The 21,367-nt window shown below is 44.9% G+C and overlaps 1 protein-coding gene across 1 annotated transcript in view; it reads right to left on the bottom strand.

Moving 5' to 3' along the window:
* The window catches only part of LZTFL1 (leucine zipper transcription factor like 1), a 77,140-nt gene extending 63,372 nt beyond the window's left edge, over positions 1–13,768 (bottom strand). Inside the window, exons 1-3 of the mRNA XM_029589460.1 lie at positions 13,613–13,768; positions 13,375–13,499; positions 9,124–9,318 (exon numbers count right to left, since the gene is read on the bottom strand). Coding sequence (XP_029445320.1) covers positions 9,124–9,318; positions 13,375–13,499; positions 13,613–13,744 — 452 coding nt within the window. The 5' untranslated portion in view covers positions 13,745–13,768. The remainder of the gene's footprint in view (positions 1–9,123; positions 9,319–13,374; positions 13,500–13,612) is intronic.
* Positions 13,769–21,367: the final 7,599 nt, after the last annotated feature.

Raw genomic sequence — 21,367 nt, 5'->3', positions numbered from 1 at the left:
CTCTGAAAGTTATTTCTTTGACATGCCAGCAAAATTGTAGAAAGGGCATGAACTAAAAGTGTGCACATGGTCTCCAAGCTTTAGTGCACAAAGGCTTCAATAAGCACTGTTCATCAACAGAGAGAACGCCAGAGAGAGAGCTCTCCTCGGGCCTGTACCCCGAAGACAGCAAATTACTTAAATATTTACACAAGGCAGCAAGCAGGTGAAGTTTAGAGACAGGCTAACGCAAGCCTGCTTTGCAGAGGCAGCTTAGCAAATGCCTTCCAGCACCAAAATCATGATCTCCAAGAAATAGACATGTTATTCCCTTCCAGGTAGAAATTCATACCTAGAAGATAACAGTGTCAATCAAAAGCAATAAAAAAAAAAAAAATTGAATATATATATATATATATATATATATATATATATATATATATATATATATATATATATATATATATATATATATATATAAAAAAAATATTTTTATTGTTGGAATGTTTTACAAAAAATAGTAAAATTGATATTAAGTACATTTTCAATAAAGTATAATTATTTTAAATTAAATCACGGAGTTTTTTTAGATTAATTATCTGAGAAATAGTAGTGCTTTTCTCCCCAAACATTTTGGTTATTGGGGTTTTTTGTGTATATATATATTTATTCGTCCCCTCCCACACACATCAAGTTATGTTAAAAGGAGTAACTAGAAATCATCTGATTACACCCCAAATTACACTTTTCTCATTTTTCTGTAACTCAAATCTAAGTGAAAAGGACCCCATAGCTCAAGCTGTGATACTGCATGCTTTGACGCAGGAGATCTGTGTCAACATTTTCTGTCAAACAGGGTTTGGGAGCACTATATAGGCAGTGCACCAACAGAGCGTAGCCTTCTCATATCACCTTCAGCACCCAACGGTCCGATGTAATCTTTTCCCACTCCTTGTAGAAGCTGGACAATCTGCCTCCTCCAGCTTCTACAGAGGAGAGGGGACCATGGACTTCATTGGGCTGATTTTCTGGTCCAGTGCCCTGTCCGATGCCGCCTCTGCCCGTCCTGAAATCTCCATGAAAGGACTGTTGGCGTCCACTGCCCTGTTTCGAGACGGAAACAGACGAGGACTTGCTGGAATGAAACAGACGGGAATCCCGAAAACAAGCCCAAGAAGGAAGCACTTTATTGGGCTTCCTGACCTCTGATAATCTATTCCCCTTGGACTCCCCCAGGACCTTTATCACTGATCCAGGTCCTCTCCAAATAACAGCTTCCCCGTAAAAGGGAAGATTACAGAGCTGGACCTTGGACGATAAATCAGCCAACCAGTTACATAACCACAGCAGCCTATGAGGCTTAACCGAGGACACCATGCAGCGAGCTGATGTATGCACCAAATCATACAAAGCATCTGCCACGTAAGCTATGGCTGCCTCTAGATGTGCAGCCTGCAACGCGCCATCTGCCACGGATGTCGGCGTCGGGCTCTTCTGAACCCAACAGAGACAGGCCCTTTGCATTAAACTGGCAGAGACAGTTGCCTGAAGACTCAACGCTGAGATCGCAAAAATCCATTTGAGTTGCACCGCCAGCTTACGATCCTTGACATCCTTCAGGGCCACTGCCCTGGCCATCGGGATTATAGTCTTCTTGGTTACTGCCATGACAGCCGCCTCCAATTTTGGGATCTTCAGCAATTCCAGGGAGTCCTCCATTAAGGGGTAAAGCTTGGCCATCACTCTCCCCACCTTCAGGCCAGCATCCGGGGAGTCCCACTCCCAGTTCACCAGCTTTCAGGTCTTCTTGGGTACTGGAAAGCCCATCCAGGACTGGATTAACACCCTCATTATCAGACTCTTCCTGAGTGACTTTCACTTCTAATTCCTCGAGCACCTGTGGGATGAGGGTGCACAGTTCATCCCTTTTAAACAGACGCACTACCCGCGGATTGTCTCCCTCCGGGACTGGGAACTCATAGGGATCAGAGTCATCTTTTGCTCCGTCTGCTTCAGAGGTCGGCAGCACATCCGGCTAAGCTCCTGCATCGAGGGGGTCCAATTGGGACTGATCTGAGTCCCCACTGTCTCTGGGACCAGCCTCTGCAGCCTCACACTGCAAACCCAGGCGCTGAAGAATAAATCGCCAGTCCCTCGAGAAGCCACTTTAGACTTTTTAGCCACGGAAGCCCGCGGGCAATCCCCTACCAACCTTCTTCCTCTACTTCTCCTAGCCGGGTAGGCCTTATGGAGAAGGAGAATAAAATCCAGGGAAAAAAATCCCCCGATCCCGGGTGACTGTCAGCTGCCTTGTCCTCCCGTTCTGAGGCATCCTGGCTGACAGAGGAAAGAGCAGGGAGTGAATCGCCTGACCGCCCTGCAGTCTCCTGCACTGCCTCCCCGGTGGCAATGGAACAGGCCCTGCAGACCTCCTGCCGTGATTTCCTGCATGGCTCAAGGGAGCTTCCTGCCCTGAAACGCATGCCAGGCAGAGCATGAGTTAAGACACGCGGCAGGCAGTCATTTTAGTTTTTGGCACCATGTCTTCCGATCGCATCCCGCAGCTCTCCCCCACAAGGCCTCCTGCATGGCAACGCGTGCTATACTAGGGCCCACCGAGCCACCTCCGGGAACGGATGCAATCCCCACCAGGGAGGTCCCAGGAACACCAAGTCCAGTCGGCCCCACCAGAGCACAGGACTACACAAGTAACGAGGCACTGCGGTTCCCTCCTGGCACTAGTGTCACAATTGACTGCGAACCCCCGGAGCCCTGGGTTAACAGCCAAGCGACCTGGTTGACAGCTCCTGCTGACTAGGCCTGCCCCGAAGTTCCTGCTAAGCTCTGCACTTCTGCTTCTTGTATGCTACTGTGTTTTGTTTTTTTTAAACAAGAAAATTAAAGAAACTTTATCAAGCAGGTACTTCCCTGTCCAGAGGAAGAAGGGCGAGAGGACGCTGCTGGAGAACACAGTCAGAGGTATCCAACCCCCCGGCGGCCCGGCTCTACCTGAGGGATGGCCTACGAAGATACCTAACACTGGGAGCGTCTGATCTGGAACCTAAAACTACTGTAAAACAAAAACAAAAAAAATGTTTCCTTTTTTTTTTTTTAAATAAACTAACAGCCTGCAGGTGCATCTCTACCATATGCTGGAGTCAGAGAAATACTGAGGTCCTGCAGGTGGCACTCTCAAGTAAGTAGCAGTGCCTCAAAGTTTTGTTCTCTGACTCCATCTGCTGGAAGGGATGAATAACCCACTGTCTGGACTGATCTGGGTATGTTCAGGAACAGCACTTAGTATTCAGTGTAACAGGGAGATGTAAGAGCCTCTCCTCCTGCTCGGTTTTTGGGACACTTGGGAGTTTGGGGATGGGAGACAGATTTTTTTTTAATTTAAGGTTTCATTTCATTTATTAAAATGAATATTCTGCCAATTACCCACCAGCATCCAGGTGGATTACAATAAATCCAAAACAGATGCAGCATTAGAAAAAAAACAAACCGCAACATCACAACATTGTAACGCACAAAACAAAACTAAAACATAAGAATTCAGAAATGAATTCTTTACCAACACCTGTTCCTACCCCACTCATAATTAGAGGACATTGATCTTTATCGGTATACAGGAAAATATTCATGGACCTTCCTGTGTACATACTTAAAAACAAGACCGAGTCTTAAAATAAGATCTCCTGTCCACTAATAACCAGTGACGATTGACCCTAGTGCTCCCATTTTATGCATAAACCCCCCCCCCCCCCCCAAGACGTCTGGCTGTATTTGATAGTAATTGTATCCTGTTACAGTAACCAAATTTTGCTTGACACAAAGGAATGAACTGTGGCCAAATCAGCAGTCTCTGCAAACAGGTAAACTCGTGTATTAATCTCAACTGACAAAAACATGACCCTATCACTGAAATCTAGGGAATCACACAGATGGGCATCCAGCTTTATCATTAAACTGAATAGCACATCCTTTGCTGGCAAAGAACACCTATGAACTGCAGTAACATATTTGAGTCCTAGACAGCCACAATGCTGTTGGTTTCTCTGGGGTTAGCTTCCATGTATGGCGTAACAGCCATCCTGCCCACCATGTGCAAGCATGGATTTAGCAGATAGTGGAAACCTTTCTGGCTAGTTGTTACATAGGTGAGAAGCTGAATGCTGTACATAAAACATATAGAACTTGATTCCAAATTTCCCCAATTTCTTTGCCCAGCGGTGCCAAGAACATATTAAACAGAATGAGGACAAAACAGAGCCCTTATACTAGAGGTCAAACATTAAAAGAAGTTCTCTCCCCCCAAAAAAATCATTAAGCCCCATCTGTTAAGAAGGTTATAAGCCATACCAACAACATTCCTCGACGACCTAATTCCCCCGATCATTTTAAAAATAAGCCATGATCTAAAGTATCAACGTGGCTGAAAGATCAAGTTGTAAGAGGAAAGCATCTCTCCCCAAATATTATTCATCAACATGGTTTCCATATTATAATCTTCCTGGGATCCTAATCGCATGGAACGGAAAGCATGCACGAGCTAAAATCTCCACAAATTGTTGGTTAACCAAACTTCTCAATAATCTTAGACCAACAAATTTGAAACAAGGTGATAGCTACATAATCGATTCCTCAATATTCCCCATCCACCCTTTCTTGAAAATGGTCTGCTCATTGCCTTTGTTAATTCTTAAGGAATTAAGACTTCTCCAACTGAAAAATTTACATTATGGTTTGCAAAAAAAGGAAAAACCACCTGCTGAAAGCACTTAAACCACTTTTACTGGTACTAGATCCAATCTACTGAAAGAAGATTTTATTGTACTAAAAGGACTTTAACCACCTCAAATGTCATAATCCATCGAAAAGATGGAAGAATCCCTACGTTGATATTTATGATTAATGAATTGCTCACATGAGATAATCCCCTATACCCACTTCCTGTTCACCCAGCTGCATATTATACTCTAGTAGTCCTGGATGAACCCACTGCAGAAGGAAAAAAAAGACAACAAAAATAATAAAGGGGATGCAACGACTCCCTTATGAAGATAAGTAAATAAGTAAGGGCTCTTCAGCTTGGAAAAGACAGCTGAGAGGGGATATGAAAGGTTTATAAAGTGATGTGTGGGATGGAACAGGTAAGGAACAGTTATTTAACCTCTCAAATTGTAGTAAGACAAGGGGACATTCCATGAAACTAACATGTAGCAGATTTAAAACAAATCCAAGAATACTTTTTTCACACTCAGTGAAAAATAAAACTATGGAATTTGTTGCCAGAGGACATGGTTAAGCAATCTTGCATGGCTGGGTTTAAAAAGGTGTTTGGACAAATTCCTAGAGAAAACGTTTACAGACTATTATAAGCCTGGCAGATTTTGGAAAGCCACCATTTCCCTCTGGGAATCAGCAAGCAGAATCTACTCTGGGTTTTGCTGGGTTCTTGCAACCTGGATTGGCCACTGCTGGAGACAGGAAACTGGGCTTAATAGACTTTTGATCTGAATTAGCTTGTCATATTTTATGTTCTTATAAAGCCTTGCTGTCAAGAATTAGAGGAGTGGATCAGTGCCACTCATCCCTTACAATTTGTTATGATATTGGCGAGTGGTATGGAGGTCACTCAGCCCACATTACAATTTGTTAATATAGTGAGCTGAAGAGGAAATTGGTCACTGCTCGGCCATTTTTATTTTTTTGTAATTATCCGACTAACTTTAGGCAACAATATTTCCCATAACAGCTGGCTGGATAAACATTTAAAACAGAAAGAGGCGGGAAATATTCAAACATTAGGTTTTGTCCAGCTATCTCCAAAAGTTAAGTCACAATAAGCCTTTAAAACGGTAAGTAAAGTCTTGCCATTTATTCTTTAAACCATCAACATCTGCTGGTGAAAGCCAGGGACCTGCTCAAGTCTGCCCACAGCTGAATTCTGGGGTCCCCTTTCCTGATGTACTGCATGGCTCCCCATGCTTGGGCAGGCTGAGTTGCTGTTGGCTAGCATAAAGAGCGAACAAAGAGGCACTGACTGCATGAGCACATGTGGAAGGGCTCCTCTTGTAGATACACACTGTTATGGAAGGCCTTGCATAGTTATGGGAGCGCTGAGGGAGCGGTCCCACTCAAGGGGATAGTGTGCCCTTGAGCCTCGGCACAGTCCCAGACGACTCCAAGAAGCATCGAGGGTAGGCGAGGCACGTCCCAGCATGGGTGGAAGCTGATAGTCCAACCCTCTGCCGGACCTGCATGCTTCTGGAAACAACAATCATGATGTTGGTAATGAACAGTCCTCTGACAGTTCCCGGCCCTTTCGGACCTGCCGCTGGAATGGCAAGAAGCAGCAGGCCGGACTCCGGACGAGGGCAAACGAAGGCTCAGGACAAGGCACTGGAAACGAAGACATAGGAACAAGGCACTGAAGACAAGGACTCAAATGAGGCAAGGTTCAAGGTATTCAAGGAATTCAGACAAGGATTCAGAAGCAAGCGAAGTACTGGGTTGAGCCCTACCACGCAGCGCGCCCTACTCAGTCCACCCCAGGGCGGACCCATGGGACTGGTCACGGACCACGCTGGACGTGAGGCAGACTCTAGACGAGGTATGACAGGCTGAGGCTGGAACATGGCAAAGATACTGAAGAGGCCTGCACCGGGGCACGCCCTACACAGCCACCAGTGGCTGGTCGCGGACCACGCTAGGACGGCGCAGGTTCAAACAGTCTTAGGCATGGACAGAGCAAGCTCAAGTATCCGAGGGCGAAACAGAGTTCAAGACACAGGACCAAGACGGGACTTGGCTTCAGGCAGGAGGGTCCCTCTCGAGGCTTGAGCTGCGGACATGAAGAAGGATGGCGACAAGGAACCAAGGGTAGCAGGTATCAGGACAGGATCACGGACATCAGGAACGGAACTGGAATGGGAATATCAGAAACAGGTAACACAGGACATGGAGCTCCAATGAAGAACATGGACCTGATGGAGCGCTGGAAGGCAAGACTTCCAGGAGCAGGAAACTCCGATGCAAGGCAAGGCAGAACTGAAAGTGAAGCCCTTTTATAGGCCAGAAAGCAGGCAACTCCCTGGGAGGAGTTCCGATGGGCCACACCTGGCTGGCCCTATAAGTATAAAGAGAAGCTGCAGGCCGATCCCTTAGAGAGAAGGGCGGGGCCCAAACCAGAAAGTCTAAGCTGAGACTGGAGCAGGCCTCAGGCAGGCCCTGAAGACATTGAAGGCCTCCCAGGCCATAAAGCAAAATCCGGAAAGCCAGTTCAGGCGAGGCCCCGGCTTCGGCGTGGCCTCCAGAGAAAGGTGAGAGGCCTCCTGTGGCTCCAGCTACGGGAGGAATCGTAACATACACGGCTTTCCATGGTAGCTGGGACAGCACACTCAAAAGCAGAGTCTGTTGTGCTATTCCATACAGCACTACGGCCTAAGCCATGGAACAGCCCATGCGTTTATCATCATCTCTTTCTTCCCCTGCCCCACCCACCATTCTATTTATCATTATACACTCCAAGTCGCCTTCATTTTGCTGGAGTCGATTTTCCACATCTTCAGCACTTGCTTCTGATTTTTCTCTCCTCTTTACTCAACTCCCTCCCCATTTCATTCTCTTCTTTTCTTCCCCCAATTCTGCTCACCCTACGGCTGTCTCTTTCTTTGCTTTTTATAGTCTCTTCTCGCCCGCTAACTTTGCTGCTTCTTCAAGCTGCCTGCCCATACACACCACCAGTCCCTGCATTTTTAGCACTGGGCCATTGACAGTGCCTGGCTCAGTGCACAGACAGGGGAGACAATGGTGTGCAGCTGTTTCACAGGCAACTCAGCTGATCACCATCAAAAGGCAATGCAGCCTTTCCTAGTCACTCCCACAGTAATCATGATGGACATGTTCCCTCTGTTAATGAGGTGCTATGCTTTGACACAAGTCTTTCACCTCTGTCACAGACTCTGGGAAGATCCCCAGCTTGGGATTCCAACATAAGTCTTGCACATAGCAGCAGTAGCACAATATTGCCACGAAGCCATGGGCAGCACCTACAATGCATAAGAACACGGTATGAATATTCATTACCAGCTCTGGGAAGGCAACTTAGAAGTGGCTACAGAATGGCGCATTTTCCTGCTTTACCCTGCTTTCGCCATGACATTACACAGCCTGCTCACGTGGTTCTCTTACTCAACAGTTATTGTTTTTATTGGAAATCAACATAGTGGGCAACCTCAGTCTGGAAGAGAAGGAAACAAATTTCAAAAGCAATAACTGGCCCAAACTGGCTATGAAATTCTCAACCACACATATTGCTGTACTACAAAACATTATGCATCCACCAGAGGTCAAAATCTGGTAAAAGGTTGTGCTCCTGTAAATTGCACGTAGCTCTATAGCTTCCCTTTTCTGTACTTCTCTATCCCTCCCACCCCATGCAAGTCATACTCAGTTTGGATATCTTTAGAGTGCGCAGCTACATGATTCTGCGTTAGACACCAATATGGGCCTGATTTTTCTACAAGTTTGTACCTATGAGAAAATACCTTAAGAACATGCCATACTGGGTCAGACCAAGGGTCCATCAAGCCCAGCATCTTGTTTCCAACAGTGGCCAATCCAGGCCATAAGAACCTGGCAAGTACCCAAAGACTAAGTCTATCCCATGTTACCGTTGCTAGTAATAGTAGTGGCTATTTTCTAAGTCAACTTAATTAATAGCAGGTAATGGACTTCTTCTCCAAGAACTTATCCAATCCTTTTTTTAAACATAGCTACACTAACTGCACTAACCACATCTTCTGGCAACAAATTCCAGAGTTTAATTGTGCGCTGAGTGAAAAAGAACTTTTTCCAATTAGTTTTAAATGTGCCACATGCTAACTTCATGGAGTGCCCTCTAGTCCTTCTATTATCCAAAAGAATAAATAACCAATTCACATCTACCCGTTCTAGACCTCTCATGATTTTAAACACCTCTATCATATCCCCCCTCAGCCGTCTCTTCTCCTATATATTCAGCACAGCTTCAGTCAAGTGATATCCGACACACACATCTAGCCTGGCTCCCCTTTAAGGCTGCAAACATAACAACATTCAGTTAAAGGCCTCTGTGCGTTAGTATACCAGATACATTACCGGTTTTCCAGCTCAGAAATGTCTGTTTGGAGCTTCAGGTACCACTTTTCAGCCTGAGAAAAGAGCTGGCGAAGGAGCAGCACATTTGTGTGTGCAGTGTTGATGAGCTCAGACTCCACCTCGCTGTGAACAACAGTCTGCAAGCCATCCAGCATGTCAGACACCTCGTCCATTGTGTAAGTCTCCTCTACCAGCCTGAGCAATGGCAAAAAGAGCAGACATGAGATATATACTGGCAGGATAAACCAATATTCTAACTAGAAAATTATACTAGAGTGCTTAGCAAGGGGGAAAAAAAAGCAGTTTTCATCTATAACCTTTACTTAACTACTACAACTCTTTCTATAGCATTACTAGATGACATACACATAAAAAAGAGACATTTCCTTCTCTGTAGAGCTTACAATTTAATCAAGACAAACATACAGGACAAAAAACTTTCAATAAACACCCTAAATCAAATGCTAATTTTCAATTTAAGGGCATGAGCATTCAGAATTAGACATCAGACACCAACAGGGTGAATGCAGATGTGTCTAATCAAGGCACAGACATGAGGAATAAGGATATGGCATCTTGCCATTGTATGTGGCTCTTGGATCAGCAGTACAGTTCTGGGCCCAATACTACAGGAAGGATATCAACTGCAAAACATGTGCAGAAAGAGCAATTTCACTACTTAAAGAGATGAAAAAGTTGCCCGATGAGGAAAAGCTGAAACTGTGCCTCATTTCTACTGGAAAAAGAGAAAGAAGACAAGATTACCTCCAGAGGAGGAGGGGAAATTACACCAAATGCTTCCCATATCACAGTTCCTCCAACCCTGTGGGGCAATTTGAAATAACAAGAGAGGCCCTGTCTGGACCTTTTCTCTTCAAGAGAAAGGTGACCTAGTGAATGAAGGAGATGCTGCAATGTTTCTTACAATAATACAGAGCAAGCAGGTCACCAAAGCTCCCTTAGGGAAGGTCATTATCAAGTACAAATGAACAATGCACTTCTGCCTCTCCTGCTGGTTCACACCTCACTGTCACCCTCAAAATCCTGACAGGAATCCTGTATGCATATTGAAGAGGGACTGAGGAGAGAAAGAAGTCTCTGGAAAACTTGGTACAGTAATAAGGTAAAAAGATTAGAGACTAGGCTGTCTCTCTCTAGTTAGATAGACCTGTTATGGATCCCTCATAGCCAGATCCCAAGAGCAGCATATTCTATAGTGGGGGCTATGGGGGGGGGGGGGGGAAGGGGGAGGGAAGACTACAGCATATCAGAAGGATCCAGTCTGTTCTAAGCAAGGGGACTCCTTACTAATGGCATGCCCAGTCACATGAGACTCTGAACTTCAAGCTCAGGGTGGGAGAGACTGACATTTTGGTAGTCCCTCCAGAGGTATTAATAGATCACAAGCGATCATCAGATGAGAGCACCACAGATTTTATTTCCTTGAATTTGAGTCATTTCTTCTATGTATTCTGGAGGTGATTAACACTATAAAATAAAATATTGCAGCCGTAGATACTGCAGTTAATGCTTAACACAGCCACAGCAGAACTTACTCAGATTCAGAAAAGTGGGGGGCAGCAGGATCTCTCAGGAACTTTAAACATTTCTACTGTATCTCAAGAATGAAATAGACAGCAGAAAGAAAATGGAAAATCTACAAGATTTTACTTTAACTGCCCAGTATTTTTATTTGCTAATGTCACTGCTTTAACTGCAACCATATATATTTTAATAACTTCTCTACACATTTTAAAAATTTTACATGATTACTGTACAGTACACCATGTTAGAAAATCCAGTCCCAGAGACAAGTTTACATATCACGTGCAAGTGAATCAAATATTGAGCTTAGGTATGTATAATCATGTGTTCCCACCAGTGTATTTTATCCTACTTTCTGGGCTTATGGCATTGGGGGTGGGGGGAGGGTGAACTTGTGTGCATTCCATTCACCTTTGTGCTTTATCTGTTATACCCACCAGATTTTCAGGACATGTCAGAGGGGGCATGAGGATTAAGGAGTGATTTATTTTCTTTTTTAATCAGATCTACATATTTTTGTAGATGCATATGTCCTGGAAAGTAGGCTCCTCCAGAAGCTTACTTGTTTACCATGTGTTTGTGATCTAACAGCAACTGCATTGTTTTATTGCATTGTCCAATAATTACTGTATTTTTATTTTGAAGGTTTTTACTATCTTCAGATTAAGACGGAGATGGACAAACTATGGTCTGTGGGCCACAACTGGCTCTTAAAAAGGAAGCCTGTCGGTCCTTTATCTGTCTCAAGATTCAGCATGCTGGAGGAGCATCAGGATGGAATCAAGTCTACTAATGCTTCAAAGGAGCTTCAGCACAGAACTCTGGAGAGGACCTCCCCCCTTGTAACTGGCACCCCTTGAATCTCTGGTGGAATCACTCTCTTCGTGTCCTTGGACTTCCACAGGATGGTGTTATTGCTAATTTGTAATGTTGGTACAGCACGCAATACTATACCTCACTGTCACCCTGAGGCCAAAATGTTTGACCACGCCTAGTTAAAAAAGGTATATGAATGAAAACTACAATGGCTCCTGATATTACTAATTTTTATGTTTCTGATTTTGAAATAGTTCTTGACTTCTACTGCTTTTACTGGCCTACTTTTATTATGGAAAAGATATCCTTAAGATGCCAAAACATCATTAATGTATCAGAGTTGATTCTATTCCACGAGTGGCTGAATTTATTAAGAGGAAATACCCTCTTAATAATTTTATTAGAAGATGGTAATTAAAATTATGTAGATCAATATATTGTAATGCATTGGATAGCAATACATTTCTACATACAAGGAAACTGAAAGAATATTTATCTAGTCAATTCCTTTGTTTCCAATTGTTATATTCTGACGCCAGTAACTTTCATGAACAGTAAAGATTCATGGGGAACTGCGTTGCTTTTTGAAGCAAATTTGTTAGGTTAATTTTGGAATTATATTTGTAAAATTATTCACTGATTGTTTCTGAACATATTTCACACATACTAAACGCTGAAACACAGTCCGTGCTGCTATTTAAAGTTACTCTTTGGAGTGATGTTTTTACTATCTGCCAGGTTATCATTTGATGCTTTTTCAATTATAGCATCTGAAATCATCCTCTGGAAGATGTAATGACACTAAAAGGTATCATCCCATAATTTTTCAATTTTAGTTTCTGGCTTGTGCTATCACCCTTGATTGCCACCATGTTGGTGTTTCTTCAATTTTATACAAGATGGCATTTGGGAAGTATATTTTGTCTATTTTAACTGTGAAAGTCATGGCTAGAATAAATGAAATATTTTGCACTTTATTGATTACATTTTATAACACTTTGATGGATACTACAAAAGAGAACATATAAAAATTAAAAAATGTCAGGGACTCATATCTTGGCTGAATACCTACACATTGTACAGTAATCCCTTTAATTTCTATCACAGTTAATACTTTTTTTTTTGCTTTCCAATACAGTTTTCCTCTGTGCTTGATAAGATGTGGTGTTATGTGGCTTCCTTTTCTTTTTTCAAATTTACATATAAAACAGATTTGCTAATCAAAAAGGTGCTACAGTCTTCAGTGCTAAGGATATTTAAGAGAGGCATAGTCACTGTGGTCTACCTACCCCTATACATACTTCATGTAAGATTGTACTATGCCTGTACACCAAGATGATTAGCTCCCTAGAAAAATATTTAAAGCAGTTTTCCAACAAAGTGATAGTTATACAATGCAGAGGAGACTTTTTGGAGCAAACATCAGCACATGGTGTCAGCTCCCGACCTAAGTCTTGGTGTATTTTTATTTGTGCAAGCACACTGCATTAAAAAAACTATATCAGAAAAATAAGTAGGTATAAGCCACAGACACACACAAAAAAAGAACTGTTTTATTTGATGTGCAGTGAAAACAGAGAATGGCTTTCAGTCTAAGGAGCAGGGTCTGCGTTTTGAGCGGAGGACAATCACTTCTTGACATAAACTGAGAACCTGCCATAAAATGTGTGTTTGGAAGGGGGGGGGGTGGCTGTACCATCCTGCTACCTGTCCCCAATGGGGGGGGGGGGGGCACAATAATGTAACTGCTGCCAAAGCAAGAGAATTAAACAATCCGGTTAAAAAAAAAATGAAACAAAAGGTGACTTGGTAGAAGCGGTCCTGTATTTTCGCTCCGGCAAAGAGCCTGGGGATGACAAATGCCCTCGTTACTCCCTTTCTTTGTTTTACCTGCTCTCCTTCAGGTCATGGAAGCAGGAATCCACCGTCTTCAGCCGCAGGGCGCGCTTGGAGCGGGCGAAGCGCATGTAGCTGACCACCTCGCTCTGATGGTGCTCGTTCAGCCCAAGCTCGGCCTGCGGCGCAGGGGAAGAAAAAAAAAACACAAGAGACAGATCGGGAGTCAGGCGAGAGAGCTATGCGGAGCTTCGGGCCCGGAGGAACCCTCCCTCACCTGCCCGCTACTTACCATGGTCGATGAGGAGCAGCAGCAGCAGCACGGAAGAGAAAGGACGGGACCTGGCTGAACAAGGGGGTAATTAGATGGAGTTGGTTGCCATGGTAAAAATAGACACGCGATTGTTGCTTCTTCTCTTTTCATTGGCCGCTTCGTTGTCACGTGAGCGGAAGTGACTTGGGCCTGGAGGTGGGGCGCGACGTGCTGCCGAGAGCAGCCGTCGCGCATTGCGCCAGGATGCGTCGCGTTTCCACGGGTTACCGACGTCAGGGCGCAGGTGCCTTTCGCCGCCCTTTCTGTAGATTCAATTCATTTGGTGTCAGGCTCGTGTCCATGGCAGGCAGAGAAGCCAAGAGAATCAGGTCGATCCGAGAGAGGCGGGGACGGCGTCAGTTACCCCTGCCAAAAATACGCGCATTGCTTCTGAATTGTTCTGGATACGCTTAATATATGCATTTACATACGCGTGTGTGTATGTAAAGAAAAAGCATGAGGTCACAGATAGTTATGACTTTTGTGCAATCACCTTTATCATCAGCCCTAAAATCTTGCTCATTAGTAGAGGAGTGGTTTAAGCCCTGGGTGCACAACTAACAATACAGGACTTCCACTGTCTTATAAACACTTATATTTTCAAACTTTGACTACTGCAACTCCCTTCTATTAGGTCTACCCTTAAAGTCTACTAAATCCTCTACAGTTACTTCCCTTGATAGGGACAAGGACATTCACACATCACCCCTACACTGATTGCTCTGCACTGGCTTCCTGTACAATCCAGAATTCATTATAAAGTATCTCTAATTTTCAGTATCATCGACAATATTAAACCATGTTTATTAGAAGTAACAATTTAACACTACACACCACAGAGAGACCTAAGATCACAAAACAAAGGACTTCTAATGGTACCTTACACTTGGAACATACACCTAACGCATATAAGAGACCAAATGTTTTCCATAGCAGGCCCCCAAGTTGTGGAACTCATTTCCAGAGTCAATATGTCAGATAACAGAAAGAAAGAGTTTCAAGCATGAACTGAAAACATGCTCTTTAGAAATGCTTACGACAATGTAAAATACCAATATGTGGATAACTGCTACATCAGTACCAGAGATATAATATGGGTAGCCAGGACTTAACGCTTCTTCTGCACCTGCCCCTTCAAAGATCATCACAATAAATACACATACAACTGAGTGGGATTGGCCACTGTTGGAAACAGGATGCTGGGCTTGATGGACCCTTGGTCTGACCCAGTATGGCATTTTCTAAACAGGCCACAGCTTTATTACAAGTAACAACCAGTAGCTCAAGCCAAACATAAGAAAGCAACCAACCCACAGTGGATCCGCCACCAACAAGCAAGATGGACACCACCAGGCCACCCAGCCTGTAGGTTAACAACATTAACAATTAGGGATGTGAATCGTGTGATCGATCGTCTTAATGATCGATTTTGGCTGGGGGGGGGGAGGGAAATCTGATCGTCGTGTTTTTTGTTTTTTTTTAAATCGTTAAAAATCGTAAATCGGGGGAGGGCGGGAAAACCGGCACACCAAAAAAACCCTAAAACCCACCCCGAACCTTTAAAACAAATCCCCCACCCTCCCGAACCCCCCCAAAATGTTTTAAATTACCTGGGGTCCAGTGGGGGGTCCCAGCGCGATCTCCCTCTCTCTGGCCACGGCTGCGTTAAGAGAAATGGCGCCGGTGGCCCTTTGCCCTTATCATGTGACAGGGCAAAGGTAGCGCCGGCGCCATTTTGGTTCCTGGCTCCCGACGTCACGCGTGCAGGAGATCGCCCCCGGACCCCCACTGGGGTCAGGAGGCCAGCTTGGGGGGCCTCCTGACCCCCACAAGACTTGCCAAAAGTCCAGCGGGGGTCCGGGAGCGACCTCCTGCACGTGGGCCGTATTGCCAATCTTCAAAATGGCGCCGGTGCGACCTTTGCCCTCACTATGTCATACGGGCGACTCGCCCGTATGACATAGTGAGGGCAAAGGTAGCGCCGGCACACAAAGGTAGCGCCGGCACACCAAAAAAACCCTAAAACCCACCCCGAACCTTTAAGACAAATCCCCCACCCTCCCGGCGCCTTTTTGAAGATTGGCATTTTTGAAGATTGGCATTTTGAAGATCGCTCCCGGACCCCCGCTGGACTTTTGGCAAGTCTTATGATTATGAACTAGAATGTGTATATGATGTGGTTTTGAACTAGAAGGTGAATGTTGACACACAGTGTGTGATCGTTGACCATGAATATGAATGTGCATATTGTAAACCGTTGTGATCTTCTTTTGGAATGATGGTATATAAAATGCCTAAATAAATAATGTGCAGGGCACTTAATCTACATTGATGTTGCTGGAATGTATTTTTCTCAACTACCCCAACCAAAGTGGAGTGATGCTGACCCTCCTTGACATGAGTATTCTGTCATGTCTGCTAGCAGTAACAGAAATAATGCTGGCAAGTCCTGTGGTAGAAAATAGGAGTACGCTTAGACCCCGAGCAGGGGCGGCTCAAGGCAATCTGCTGCCTGAGGCAAGGGATGGTATCCCACCTGCCTGCCTGCCTGCCCAGAGTAAATATTACACTGGGTCCTAGAATACCAATACACCACCTGCCAGGGAAACAAAACAAACCCAATTGCTATAGATCCCTACACAGACACTACAAGCTAGCAGAATCTATCATCTTAGTCACACACACAGAGTAGAGACAGACCCTCACCAAATACAGAATAAAGGATCATAAATTAGGCAAAAACTGTAATGGAAACCCCAAGAAGCCAGACTCTTTGTATAACAATGGAAAAATAGAAAATAGAACCACCATTCCTCATAAAACAAATACAATCAAGAAACATAAAGCATCAATTATAATAGTAAAACCATACTAATAAAAGAATATTTCAAAACTATTGATAAATAGAATAACTTCTATCTGTTATGGATCACCTCCTCCAGAGGGGAGGATTGAGTAATCTGATCAAGGCTGCTCCCTCAAGGGGAGGAGCTAACAATCTGTAATACTCCGTAGGTGGGGTCAATGATCTGTTGTGGGTTGGCTCCCACAGTGTGGCAGTCTGTATGATACCGCTCTAGTAGTGTAAGGAATAAACACTTAGTGAAAATTGGTGAATCCTTGGGCCAATGGTAGATGACAGCGCCCCCAGGAGGATATCCTGAGAGGGACCACCGGCTAGGCTGGAGTATGGAGACAAACACAAATAGTTCTTTATTAGACAGGAAGTAGAACCACCAGAGGTGGCAGTAGTGAGTTGATATGTCCAGCAGGGCTGAAGTCCCTCAGATACTGGAACTGCGATCTCTGGGTTGCTGAGCTGTAGAGAGAGACTATAGGTAGTGAGTAGACAGGGTATCCTGGCTACATAACCAGTAGTAGATGATTCACTCACAATTGTAGATATCTGTAATGGCTTCCATGCAACAGAGAGTCTTCAGTATATTCAGGAACAGGAGCCGTAGGCGAGTACTGGTTCCTATATGCAGTCTGGAATAAGAACTCACAATATCTGTGTATGAGATGGCTTCTGGAATGGAAGAAAGTCTTTGGAGAGTTATAGGAACATAGGCCCTTGTGGAGTGAGTACCGGTTCCTATCTGCAATCTGTATTTATTTATTTATTTATTTATTTAGTTATTTATTTATTTATTTATTTAGAGACTTTTATATACCGGTATTAGTAGGGACATCATACCAGTTTACATTTGAACAGCAGGTTTGAAAGTACATATTAACAGGGAGAAAGAACTGGGAGGGGGATAACACAAGAGCAGCGTAGAAATGTAGCTTAACAAACAGGCGAACATAAAAAGCTTAACAACAGGCAAACATAAAAGCTTAACAACAGGCGAACATAGTAATGTAATAGTAATATACCAGAAATAGGTATGCGATAGCTTCTGAGATAGAAGAGAGTCTATGAAGGGTTTTAGGAGCATGGGCCCTCGTGGCACGAGTACCGATTCCTATCTGCAATAGTAACTCACGATCTCCGTACCTGCGATAACGTCTTAGACAGAAGGGAGTCTTCAGAGATTAGGAACATAGGCCCTCATGGAGCGAGTACCGGTTCCTATCTGTAATAGAACTCACAGTGTTCACGTCTGCGATCGCTTCCAGGCAGTAAAGAGTCTTCTGAGCATTCAGGGACGTAGGCCCTCGAGGAGCGAGTACCGGATCCCGTCTAGCAGTCTGAAATCAAGAAGAGAGAGCAGGGCCCCTGAGGAGCGGGTACCCCTTGGTAAGTTTGTGGAGACAGAGCAGCAGAGAAAGATTTCTCCTTGCTAACTCGATTCATAGTAGCAAACAAAGACCTTTTAAGTTGGAAGTGGATGACGTCACTACGGGGGGACGCCCCCCGAGGTTCGCGCCCTTGCCGGTACAAACTCTGGAGCGCGCGCGCCCTTACGTCATCAGGAACATAGCAGATCCGCAGCATCAGGCCAGCCCGGGGAAGAAGCGGCAAGGAGAAGCCGCGGCAGCATCTGCCCATCAGAGCCGAAGGGAGTTGCCGCAAAGGTAGAGAGCGAGGGCGAGAACAGGCACGAACGCAACACTCGCATGTCCATTCTCTCTCACTCATTGTCCCATACACACACATACATGCTTTTATACACATCCACAAACTCTCTCTCTCACAGACTCAGACACATTCTCAGGCCCTAAGAATCTCTCTCTCTCCCCACCCTCCACACACAAGCTCTTCCTCCCCTGGATTCTCTCATACACACACATGCTCTCACTCTTATTGGCTCTCTCACATAAACACAAACACACCCAAGCAAGCTTTCATTCATTCTCACACACACACACACACACACAGACCTCCAGGCAGCTTCCACATACACACACTGACACCCAGGCAGGCTCCCATTCATTCTCACACTGTCCCTTGCTGCACCCCAGGCATGCACACATTCATTCTCTCACACACACAGATCCCCAGGCAGGCACCAACTCATTATCACACACACACCCTCAGGCAGTCACCCATTCATTCACACACACACACACACACACACACACACACACACACACACACACACTCCTATTCATACACATGCATCCACTGAAGGCAGACCTCCTCTTTTTCTTTTGCCAGCAACCTCTGAGTCTCTCTCGTTCCTCTGCAATCGCTGTCATTACTGCCTCATGGCAATTGGGGAGGCGCAGATAGCTGCTACTGGCCCTGAAGACCATTTTGTTGCCTCTTCTGTGCAGGTCCTGCAGTATTAAAAATGTGCAGGCTTCCAGTTCCTCCATGCTGATCTTGTAAATTGCGAGATTGGCATACAGAAAGTGCTGCTTTTGCACATTCCCAAAGATAACATATGCCAATCACTAAAAACTATTTTTTTTTTTTTTACCTTTGCTGGCTGATCTTGGTTTTCTAATCAGTTGGTCACAGGCTTTTTTTCCACTTTCCCTTTCTTTTTTTTTTTTGCCAATTCCTTTTACAGGGTCTTCTTTTCTGTTTCTTCTCTCTCCATCTGTCACCTTCCCTTCTTCCCTCAAACATGAACTCAGGGTCTCATTCTCACATGCTGTCTCTCACACATGCACAGGCTTTCACACTCACATGCTGTCTCACGCATACACAGCTCTCACTCTCGCATGTTCTCTTTCATACATACATACACATTGTCTCTTTCCCATGCTGTCTCACTCTCATGCATACACACATGCTCTCTCACTCTCACATGCTGTCTCACGCACACAGCTCTCACTCTCACATGCTCACTGTCATACATACATAACACTATCTCTCTCTTTCACATGCTGTCTTACTGAAACACACAGGCTCTCACTGTCACATGATGTCTCTCACACACACTTAGGCTCTCGCATGCTGTCTCTCCGAACATTCAGGCTCTCACTCCCGCACACAGTCTCTTTATTCAATCTCACAAACACACAATCTCTCAGCTCACTCTCATAAACACATACACTCTACAGGGCCTCAATCTCTCTCACACCTCTGGGCTACCTCTTCGCGGGTCGCTGCAGGATGGGCTTTGTGGTGGCCCTGCTGCTGGGCCTCCTCTTCTTGGGCCGCCATGAGGCGTCACAAACGCTGCTCCTCTTCAGTACGTGGCCGATGCTGCTCCTCCTCCTTCCTGCCCGCATGGCTCCAGCAACGTTTTTCTTCTGGGGCCGTGCTTGCAGGAAGGAGGAGGAGCAGCATTGGCTGCGTACTGAAGAGGAGCAGCGTTTGGACATGACCTTTTTCTTTGAGCTGTGGTGGGATGAGCTCCACTATGGCCCTGCCCATCTTCCTGCTGTGCGCTGGCACAGCATAGCAGCAATAATTCCCTGCTCAACTGCAGGTGGGATGAGGTCCACCGACGGCCTTATGGGCCTTTCTATCGACCATCAGTGCCCCCATCTGCTCCCTCCCTCGGTACACCACTGCGGGGAAATATCTGCAGCTGACCGATGAAATGCTGCCCATGAACTTTTAAAAATAATAACACTGCCATGCCCGTAGCATTAACCTTTTTTTTTTTAAACTTATATCCTGCGTAGTGGCATGACGAAGCTGCAAGGCAAGAGGACATGTCGTCGCACCTTGGCTTCAGCCCTGCCGCATGCTCAGTGAAGCTGTGTAGCACGAGGCGGTGACCTGGGATGCTGCTCATGATGCTTTCTTAAATGTGTGCCGGCCACTCTGGTAAAGTGAAGCATTAAGATGAGGCAGACGCTGCAGGGGCATTTTTTGCCGCCTCAAAATTCTGCCACCTGAAGTGGCCGCCTCACCCTGCCTCTTTATACAACCGTCCCTGCCTCTGAGCATTCTATTGCTATCTCCAGCAGCAAGAACGGGTGAACGTTTAAACAAGAGGCTCGCAAAGTAGGCCATCGAAGCTGTGTACAATCCACAAGTTTATCACATTCATTCATGAACCTTTCTCATTTCCAAAAAGCAGGGATTACTAACTAAATTTACAGTGGATCGGTGCCTTTCCACAGACACACAGCGGATCTGCATGGATTATGATGAGATCCACTGTAGAAAAATTCTGGCTGTGATGCAGACAAAGCATGGAGTAGAGCAGATGCTCAGTTAACATGGAAAGAAACAGGGAACGTGGAAGACAAAAAGAACAAAGTGGATAGATGGGATCAAGGAAGCACCAATATGTCTGGGCAGCAACTTTCAGGAGTAGTTGGGGATGGGTCATTTGGAGAGAAAGTGTGCCCATCGGGTCACCAGGAGTCAACACTTACATGATATCGTGATGGCACTTAAGAACAAACTGCAAGAAAATATGATGTTTTTTTGTCAAATTCAAATCAGGCTGAAATCCATTTGTTCAAGATCAACTCAAAGCTTCTTTGCAGTGCACCTCCCTGCCTGTCCACAGCAACAAGGAGCTCTGCTCACCCCGCCAAGCTCACACTCAGTTTGGGTCTAAAACTTAAAGCAACAGTACTTCATATTTCTTTAGACTTGGCAGTTAAAGTAAGCAGAATCAGCGTAATCGATTTGTTTTCAGTCTTGTATTTAATTCCATTGCGGTCATTAATGTTTCATGTTCTTGGCAGCTCCTTCTGGTCAGCCACACTCATCCATTAGGAAAGGGAGCAGTTGTGCATCAGGCTGATACTGAATATGGAAAGTGCAAAATTACAGCACAATGCTGGGAAGGAAGAGTTTATTTCACCCCTGACCCAATCCCTCCCCAAAAGTGTAAAACTGTAATCAATAAAAGAACATGTTAGGATGAAAAA

The sequence above is a fragment of the Rhinatrema bivittatum genome, chromosome 2 (genome assembly GCF_901001135.1).
Source record: "Rhinatrema bivittatum chromosome 2, aRhiBiv1.1, whole genome shotgun sequence".
NCBI lineage: Eukaryota > Metazoa > Chordata > Amphibia > Gymnophiona > Rhinatrematidae > Rhinatrema > Rhinatrema bivittatum.
Note: the sequence above shows the minus strand (reverse complement) of the source record. Positions and strands in the feature narration are given on the sequence as shown.